This window comes from Lathyrus oleraceus, chromosome 6 (genome assembly GCF_024323335.1).
Source record: "Lathyrus oleraceus cultivar Zhongwan6 chromosome 6, CAAS_Psat_ZW6_1.0, whole genome shotgun sequence".
NCBI classification, from domain to species: domain Eukaryota; kingdom Viridiplantae; phylum Streptophyta; class Magnoliopsida; order Fabales; family Fabaceae; genus Lathyrus; species Lathyrus oleraceus.
This window is the reverse complement of record NC_066584.1, coordinates 96,452,706-96,462,677: the sequence shown is the minus strand read 5'-3', so window position 1 is coordinate 96,462,677 and position 9,972 is coordinate 96,452,706. Positions and strand designations below refer to the sequence as shown.

Genomic DNA, 9,972 nt, shown 5'->3' with positions numbered 1-9,972 from the left:
TCATATGTTATATATAATTACAAGATTGAATGGAAATAGCTAATCATTCCAAAAATAGTTTCCTAACGTTAAAGGACATTGATGCTATAGATACTAAATTGAATATATGTACAGCTGGTACATAATTGAATATCTTCATGATGTTATTGGCAATTAACAGCAAGATATCAATTGCCTAAAACATAAAAGATGAAGAAAAGACTTCATTATTAATTCTATATCTTCTCATATCGATTATTAGTGTGATTATTTCCCTTGTGTTTCATGATGAGAATTTGAGGTTGCATGTTTTGCACTCAAACTCAACTTGAGAATATGTTTTGTTGCTTTGTTGTTGACGAGGGTGTATGCGGATTGGGTTGGGTCGGGTTTGGTCTACCTTGTTACCCAATCCGTTCAAATTTTAATGGGTTGGATTCATCGTTCAACCCGCAATTTCATTGTCAAAACCGACTCGAACCAACCCGTTCATTTATGGATTGGATTTGCGGATTGTGTTTCAAATGAGAAATATATTTATTATGATTATTTTTGTCGATTTAAAAATATATATAACACGGGTAATAACATTTACTAATAAGTTTGAAACTTAGCATAGTCTTTTTAGTTCAACCGAGTATGAATTAATATAGTAATGACATTTACTAATAAGTTGGCATGTTTGACTTATCTAAATGACGTGAAAACCCTCAATGCTTGCGTAATTGCTGAATATAAACAGCCTCCATGATTGAGCCTTGAGCAATAAGCTGCTTGTTGTACAAGAACAACGATCCATGAAAATGGGTGGCAAATAGATGTTTTTCTTTGTTTTCTAGTAAATGTTGAAAATGGAAAAATCTAACGTGTTACATTGTAGTTTCAGAAGTTGAAAATTACTATTAGAAAAAAGGGATTCTAGAAGGTAGAAGCAGAAGATATAGCTCACATAGTTTCCTATAGTTTATATCCATACAGCTCACATATAAAAATTAAGAACTTATCTAGAAATTGTGTTGACTTTTTGAGATTCTAGAAAATGGAATCTACAACTTATTGTCTCTCTACATAGAGAAAATGGAAAATACAAGTTACATGATAGGAAAAGTATTTGTTCTTACTTCACACAAACTAGTAGTGCTCATCAGATGATGAGCTTCCCTTCCGCTTCATAGAACTAGCTAGGATATTCATCCAACAAACCCCCAACTACATCCTCTCTGTTTGTCTAACTGGTCAATTCACCTCTGCAAAAGGAGCTCGATTTTCAGCTGGACGCGGAATTTTGCTCTCGGAATGGACCCATTTTAACCGGTTCTCTGTCGAATTGTCTTCACTTATTTGTGTCCTCATCTCCTCAATGGATGCAAGGCTGGGAACTGACACAATTTTTTTGTGAGATGTTGAACTTGTATGCTTGTCAACCTGTGTTCATAAACAACAACACAAACTTTAAACTTAATAATTCACAACAAATAATTATAACAATAACATAACGAATCTGCAAAGAACTCAACAAAAGTAAATAAGACTATGTATACCAGGTAATCTTTAACAAGGGATTTTTCTGCTTGGCCATGGATATCTGATATATCTCCACCATGCTTATCTTGTAATGAATGAAGTTGTTTCAACCACTGTGTAGTCATAGAATCAATTTCCTTCTTATTCTCGTGGTCCAGCATCAATGCACCTGGAAGTATTACAAATATGTTTAACTCAGTCATATATGTGAAAGGGAGAAAAAAGAAGGTAATAAGATGGAGATGAACTAAAAATGCAAGAAATCCAAATTACCATTCACGTTTTCTAGTAGGTTAAGCGTTCCTGCTTCATAATCTGAATCCATAGATAATGACGCAGCCACAAATTTTTGATCCAGAGCATGGTTTGTCGAGATGTTTTTCCTGTTAATAATATTAAAACATGTTTCACCCTAGAGATTTTATCTCAATAAGAAAAATCTAAAACACTAACTAGCCGAAACTTACTTCACTGTGGATTCTATCTCGGCAAGATTATTCTTGTGAAAATTGCTGAAGGACAAATGAGCACTTTCCCACTGCTTCCTGGAACAGTCCACTGTATTTGAACTGCATACCATATACAAGATAATTGAAGCTTTTCTTTGAGACAAGCAGAGTCGAATCAAAATTCAAATTTTATAAATAGGAATATTAGTATTTGTTGTCATTTACAAATGGAAAAGTTACAATATTTTTCTGTCTCTTTACTATCGCCAAACAAAAATCAAATCGAAAAACTCACCAATCCAGGAGACAGTCCTCCATTGTAGCTTTAAAGTTGTTTACTGAGAATATTTGTTTCACAAATTGGCTATTTGCATTCTCTACATATTCATTAACTTCCTTGGTAGCATCTTTAGAAACTTGCTGCATGTTCAACATCTCTAACTGCAATCTCTTAGACTGTTGCACATTTGTGTCCTTCATATTTCTTGACGCCTCTGAGACCTAAATCATATTTGCCAGAAGTCAGTAATACTATACTACTCTTTATAATATGAATAGCACACAACAGCTACAAGGAAATGAAACAAAATGATGATGCAGTCTACAGACCATAACAGTTCTCTTAGATGTCAAGTTTGCCAAAATTGCTGAAATTTTCTCTAAGGCCTCCCCCTCATCTCTCACAGCCTCTTCCTGTTTCAGATTGAAGGAAGAAAATCAAGCATCAAACACGAGTTGACGTTTTAGGATCAAGGTTTAAGTAACAGTGTTTTCCTACCTTGAACTTCATCTCAAAATTAGTCAATTGGTGGGACCTCTCATTTTGAGTTTCTTCAACAATTTTCATTACTCTCAAAGAATGCATATTAATGTCATCGAAGAATTTTACAGTTGCCTCTGAAACCGCATGCGCCAGAGTTGTACTTTGTTGTAATCCCTACAATGATAAATTAAATTTATAGTTGCATTTTATTAAACTATTGCTCTAGTATTTTTACACAATTACAAATGCGGAACAAACTCAAGCAAAGGTAAAAAATGGAACATACCTCCTCTTGTTGTTTAACGGAGAATGCTACTAATTGTTTTTGTTCATCAAGAGAATCATGGATGTTGTCGATCACATCGTTAGCTTCAAGAACCGCGGTGGCAAGAAACTGTAAAGGGGGACTTGATAGGTGAGCATGGAAGTATGAACAACTATTTACCAAATATTTTTAGCATTCTTTGAAAAACCAATGCCTGGAATCAAGTTTGAAACTAAAACAGGAAAAGAAATTAATGTTCTTCAGTAACTCAATTACATTCTCAACAGCCAATGTCTGCGACGAAACTTTATCTTGTATCTGTTCCATATCAGAAGAAGCTTTTGTATGCAATGTATTTGCTAGCTCCTTCAGGGTCCCTACACCTGAAGTATAAATTTCTGTCATTTTCTTGATCCTTGATTCCAGGGCTTGTGCGGCCTGAAAAAGGAATATCATGCAAAAATCAAATGACGAATGGTCAGGACATGGAAAACAGAGTAACTGAAGAGAGATCTTGTTCAGTTTTCTTACATCATTTTTACTGGCAAGATGAGAGCAAACATGATCTTCCATGCATTTAAGTTGTTTCTGTTGTTGAGAAATAGATCCTATAATGGTTGCATGCAAATCTTTTAAGCTCCCATTTAAGAGGGATGCAAAATTCTCGATTATTTTTTGGTTTTCTGCCTCCATCCTTTCTTTGTGTTCTGCAAGAAGAAACTACTTTTAAGATATCCTGGTTGAAATAATGCAATAAGATGCTGAAAAGTAGTTGTTCTTTTTATAAATATATAACAAATAACACCATGTTAAGAAAAGCTCAACACTCATTTTTCACATCCCATTAAACATACTTTCTAACGAAAGGGCAACAAAATTAGGAACAAAAAAATTATTGTCGCAAAATCAAGAGATAAATAATCATACCCAACTTTGAGGACAGTAAGTTAATATCATCTACTGCATTTTGAAGATCCATAGACATTTCCTTTGCACGCTCAATCAAGGAATTTTCTGTTCACAAGCAAGATAAAGCAAATAAAATATAGTGAATTGAACAAACACAGAATAAATCTTTGTAGCATATCATCAATTGATTTACCTGATTTCAGTAGCTTGGAAATGATGCACTCCTTCTCCTTCAACTTTGAAACAACTAGCTTGTAATTCTCTTGAAGATTATGCAAGTTGTTGCTGGTATTTTCCAAATTCACCTAAAGAGTAATTTAATCTGATAAGATACGTTTTTAATCAATAAATTATGGAGCAAAAAAATAGCCATTCACACACCTTGCAATCCATAAGCTCGTTTTCTAAATCCAGTTTCTGTTCTTGCTCAGTCAAATAGAGCTCCCGGAATTTCTCCACTTGCTGCAAATTAATGGGAAGAAATCATTTATCAATGAAGTTCCTATACACAATAGGAAGAAATCTCAACCAAAGACTTGGGGAATACTTTCTGACTAAGGTTGAGGTCATTCTCTAATTGCTCTATCTTCTCATTTCTTTCCTGCACAAAGGATTGATATAATGCAAATTAAGCTAGGGAAAATTGAAATAAGAACCAAGAAAGATAGAATAGAACATGCATCTAAATACGGAACTTTAGTATGAAACTACTTTATAAACATTCCCGTCAAGAAAAGATTCAAATCATTGAGAATTATTGAGAAGTATTCAAGTAGAGGTTTTGCTATCCCCGGATGTGCAACGATCCTTGTAAATTTTCCTAATAGTATTATTGTTATGGAATGTAGATATGCAGATACAAAAAATAAATAAATAAAGGACCTTCTTTTCAGCTTCTTCCATGGCAAATCTTTCATGGGAAATATATACACCATTCTTTTCCCTTGCTGCCCGAACATCTGCAATCAATATTCACATGAACAAACATATGATACAAGGATCTCCCCTTCGTTCCTAAACATCAAATAATGGTGAGTGTACTATACCTTCTTTCATTCTCTCAATCTCAATGTACAAGTCCTTCAATAAAACAGCCTTGGAAACTTTTTGGTTTGCCTATTAAAAAAACATTAGCTTTCTCTCAGCATAAAGAAAATATTTCTTTTATAACATTATCTAAGGGGTTATAGCAGTGGTAAGAAACCTCAGGCTTATTCTTTATGCTTTTTGCTCTACTAGCATAATCTAGGGTACTTAGTGTTTCTTCCAAGCAATAAGCAGATGGGCTAATAGTAGCAATTATGCATGTTTTAGTTTTCCCTCCTAAGGAGTCTCGCAAAATCCTTGTAAGCTTACTGTCTCTGAAATAACGAACAACCAAGTGGCATGCATATTACGTAAATGTTTTAATAATAACTAATAACAATTGAAAACCATGTTAATATAAACCTGTAAGGCACATGGGCAGAATGTTCTACAAGGGCATTTATCACACGCCCCAGGGTGAGTAAGCTCTTGTTTATCTCCCCTGCTTCTCTAGCACGGCCCTGTAATCATATTGTTGCAAACTTAATGCAAGATCAAACGGAACCATTTAATTCACATATAGTCGAGACAAACAAAGAACCAAAATCGGGTGAAAACCAAGTTATGTCACTTTCTAACATCAGATTGCCCTGAATTAACATCAAGCATACAACTTCTTATAAATAAGAGGAAATAAAATATTAGAAAGTCTGGCAAAATCTGAATTTTTTAGACAAAAATTTCTAGCACAGGTTAATACTAGTTCCAAAACTTAACTTTTTAGTTGAAAATCTCCTATATGCCAAAAGTTAATCCAAATTGGGCCTAAGTATGTAATGATGACTCTTACTTCTTAAAATAGTTAACTATAACTTTTTCTAGACAAATTACCTGACACAAATAATTATCAAAAGTAGTAAATCATAAATTTTTCTTTTACCTCACGTGCTCCGGAGCGCAATATATTTTCCGATCCAGCCAAATCAACAAGATTAAGCTTGCCACACTTAATCAACTCCTCATCTCCAATTACAGTTTCTTTCACATAGACAGTAATGGTGAACACTGAATGGGAACGGCTGCACCAAAATGCATTCATGTAAATAGCTTCAACTAACATAAATTCCAACAACAAAATTAAAATGCGACTAAGCTACCTGCTTCTCTTGTTAAGCAATGTCTCTGCAGTGCGCCTCTTTGATGCCCCTCGCTCCAACAGAGTATAAATTTCGTTTACACTATATACTGACTCTTCTTCAAGGCCTCTTAACATCACGCAACCTTTTCCATCTTCCATAAGGGCTACAGGTTTCTTGATTCTTTCTTCAATAGGCCTACTAGAATTGTCTTCTGGGGACAATAGATCGGTTATTTCTTCATTATATAGCTCAAGGAATGTTACTTTCATGCTGTAGTCAGCTTTCTGTGCTTCCAAAATATCAAAAATTTGACGAACTGCCCTCGGAATAACACCAGCCTCAGCAGTTAAGTCACCACCCTGTATATAAATCACAGCATTATAAAGATCGGAAAAAAATCAGTGATATAACATCATACAAACTTTGGAAGGGAATGCAGGTTGAGTGACAAAACACATACCTTATTTCTCATCCCACCCTCCATTGTATAAGTTTTACCAGTCCCAGTCTGTCCATAAGCAAAGACGGTGCAGTTGAAACCATCGAGAACTTCGTTGACAATTGGGGAAATGGCTTGGTCGTATATCGACCTCTGTTGTGCTTTAGGTCCAAAAACCTTACCAATCAAATTAAAAGAAAGTATTCTTAAATCAAATATTAAATTATATGGTAACTAGTAGGTAGATTGATCATAGTGTTGAAAAAAAGATAATAGAAACAGAGGTTTAAGCAAGCATACCTTGTCGAAATTGAAAACTCGATCTACCTGCTTGTTAGCTATATTCTGCATTACAGTCACTTCCTTTTTGTTTTCATTACACGACACAACCTTAGGAACATTACTCTTTTGTTCTTCATCGCTTAATGGCCTAAAATTAGAAAATTAAAATTTCAAGTGTTAATTATTGAAATTTTCCAAAAATAACCAACAATCAACTCAATAAAATTTGTACAAACTATACCCCTATCACACACAAAGTTTCAAATTAGTATAAATCATAAAATATAAAACAAAACAAAAAACAAAGCAAGCTCAAACCAAGTTACACAAGAACAGTAGCTCAAACCAAGTTACACAAGAACAGTAGCTTGAACCAAGTTACACAATTACAGTAGCTCGAACCAAGTTACACGATTACACTATCCCAAACCAAGTTACACAATTACAGTAGCTCGAACCAAGTTACACGATTACACTATCGCAAACCAAGTTTGATAATTATGGAAATGTAAAAACAAAACGCTGGAGTGAAATTCAAGTAGAAAATGGACCTGCATCGAAGCAAAACCTGCACATTAGTCTCTCTATCCTTATCCTGTCGGTGAGAGTTCCGATCAGAACCTTTTGAATCCGGTCGTCGTCGCTCAGGTCTCGGTGTCAAAAATGGAGTCGGAGAAGCTGCCATCATCCCCAATCCAACTTTCTTAGACTGATCTGGCGTCATTGACATGATTTTCTACCTAACTGCGAACTCTGCTGAAAAACCCTAATTAGCTTAGAACTGAAAAACAAAAACGAAAACAACAACAATCATCAGTCTCGTACTCTCGTATTGTAACAGACAACGAAAATGAAAAGAGAAAACAGAAAATTAAGGTTAAAGCATACTTGATCCTGATCGGAGAATTTGATCAAAGGTGGTCGAAAAGGGATTTTTCTATTCGAAAATTTTTTTTTTTTTTTGAGAGGGGAATTTAAATTTGAAAAGGGGAAGATTAGATGAAATGAAGGGTTGCGTTGCTTTATGAACGGCTACTAAGTTGAACTTATTTTTTATACTGGTATTTAGTTACGCTCTTCAGCTCCTGAACCCATTATTCAAACTTTGGTATAATTTTTTATTTAATAATTTTGGAGATGAAATTTGAATTTTCATTTTTGGGAAACAAAAATTTGAACTTTAATGTGATAAACAACTATAAATGAAAACAAATGCTATGTAGTCAACTAAAAGTTATATGTACATAAGTGCGTTTTATATCATTTCTATCTTAGAAGAGGGGATAATACATTGAAGCGTAAAATTGATTATAATGTTTATTTGTTTTTTTAAAATTAATTTTAATTAAGTATATAAATTGATTCTATTTAAAATTAGGATAGATATTTTTATTCTAAATTAAATAGATTTTTAGTTAATTTACTTATCGATTCTAAACATAAATTATTTTTAAAAATTATGTTCTTTTGATAAAATAATAATTTGTGAAATGCTCTCCTAGGGGTTATGCATGAACTTTAGGGTTTGCGATTGCAAACCATGAAAACCAAGCTCAAGAAGATGATTTGAGGGAGCGAAGCATCAAGAAAGTCAAAGACGAAGAAGAGGAAGTTCCACATTCCCCTTTAATCGGAGAAAGGTCTAAGACAAACAATGAGTTTCTTATCAATAATACCAATGTTTCTTGCATGAACATGGTAATAGGTAAACCGTCGGAGCCGATGAATGCTCATCATCCAGAAGTAAGTGAAGATGATCTTAGAGGTATTCAGATTGAATAAGGAAATGCAGAGAATACGTGATGGCACTCAATCATTGCGTAATATTTACGAGCAATTTTGGATAAAATCGGTGGAATAATGAGCAAAAGTCATGCCAAAATGTAAAGAAGTGAGCAAAAATAACCAAGAGGGGGAAAGATGAGTTTTTGTGAAAAAATGAAGAAAAGGGAAGAAAATAAAGGATTTTGCCATTATTTTTCTCGCATTCAGGATATTCCCACTGTGGGTGCGATAACATCGTGGTGTTGCGCTTTCTTGACACACGCCAACTGCTATTTATATGGTTTTTTGCTATTAATTTTAGGATTCGAAATTTTTGAAGGAGAAAATGTAATTACATGTCCCTAATACATTCAGGGGGATGATCGCGACTTTATGAGTCTATTGGGGTATTAACTGCAAGTGCACAGTCTAATCGCGTAGTAATAAAAGATATCGATCCCACAGGGACTTAATGAATCGATATACTGTTTTTCTAGGGTTACTTCGTAAAGCTAAGGCGGATGATACTTTGATGATTAGGGGAAATAGTAAGACTAAAATTGGGTCTAGATTAAATATCAAATAAGCGGATATCGGTATGTAGTTCGTCGTGATTAAGGAATCAAATCTTCGTTGGTTTCTTAGTTTTAAAATATATCCTTTCATTAGACACTATTGATTAAAAATCTTTTCTCAAACTCTCGCTCTGTTGAATAGACTATGATTTTACCTTAACGTACGCTCTCACTATTTAGTTAAAACTAAAATCACTTTTTGAAAACAATAGAATCTATAGAAACTCTTTTATTAAAATACTAACCGTTTAAACACCCTCGTCTCAAACTCTCACTCTGTTGACTTAGATTATATGATTAAACTTAAATGCTTAACTCTCGTCCTCACATTTAACCTTTAAAAATACTTTTTGAAAATGATTAGAATTTAATTAACTCTAAAAATTGCTTTCGCCCTGATTTAAAGTTAATGTCCAATTTACACTGTCCAGTTAAAAGCTCAAACCGTCGTTCTATTGATTTTAACTTCTTTACGTATTTTACTCTCGTACAAAAACTTTGGTATTAACCTTGTAAATTGAGACCATAAAAAGAGTGACTATATCTTTAAATAAATTTAAACCAACTTAGTTTTGATTCCTTTATTCCGCTTACTTTACATACCGATATCTAAGTTTATTTAGCCGGACATGCTAAACAAGCCTAAACAATAATTATGCTTAAATACAGCCATGTCAGACAAACAGTATAGATAAACAGCAGTACAGAGCATATATAAATTAAAACAATAAATTAATGAACTTGTAATATTAATAGAAATCTTGATTGTTCCCTAGCTCCGATGCTTGAACACTCCACCACAAACTGGTTGGATTTGTTCTTCACAATCTTCGATCAGACAGTAAAATAAAGGCGAAG

At 33.8% G+C, this 9,972-nt stretch overlaps 1 protein-coding gene across 2 annotated transcripts; it reads right to left on the bottom strand.

Moving 5' to 3' along the window:
• Positions 1 to 905: 905 nt before the first annotated feature.
• LOC127098576 (kinesin-like protein KIN-5B) lies at positions 906 to 7,891 on the bottom strand. 2 transcript variants are annotated; one of them, XM_051037201.1, is made up of 24 exons: positions 7,664 to 7,891; positions 7,327 to 7,556; positions 6,794 to 6,923; positions 6,515 to 6,670; positions 6,073 to 6,413; positions 5,856 to 5,994; positions 5,339 to 5,436; positions 5,094 to 5,250; positions 4,936 to 5,005; positions 4,772 to 4,848; positions 4,437 to 4,490; positions 4,271 to 4,351; positions 4,083 to 4,194; positions 3,908 to 3,994; positions 3,512 to 3,687; positions 3,257 to 3,418; positions 3,002 to 3,109; positions 2,731 to 2,889; positions 2,562 to 2,645; positions 2,248 to 2,453; positions 1,971 to 2,072; positions 1,777 to 1,886; positions 1,521 to 1,672; positions 906 to 1,404 (listed from the first exon to the last, which is right to left on the bottom strand). In XM_051037201.1, exons 2-24 carry the CDS (start codon positions 7,503 to 7,505, stop codon positions 1,216 to 1,218), a joined length of 3,129 nt encoding a protein of 1,042 aa, XP_050893158.1. In that variant the 5' UTR covers positions 7,506 to 7,556; positions 7,664 to 7,891; the 3' UTR covers positions 906 to 1,215. The 2 variants fall into 2 exon arrangements, with proteins under 2 accessions (XP_050893158.1, XP_050893159.1); XM_051037202.1 differs by having other exon boundaries at positions 7,327 to 7,528.
• Positions 7,892 to 9,972: the final 2,081 nt, after the last annotated feature.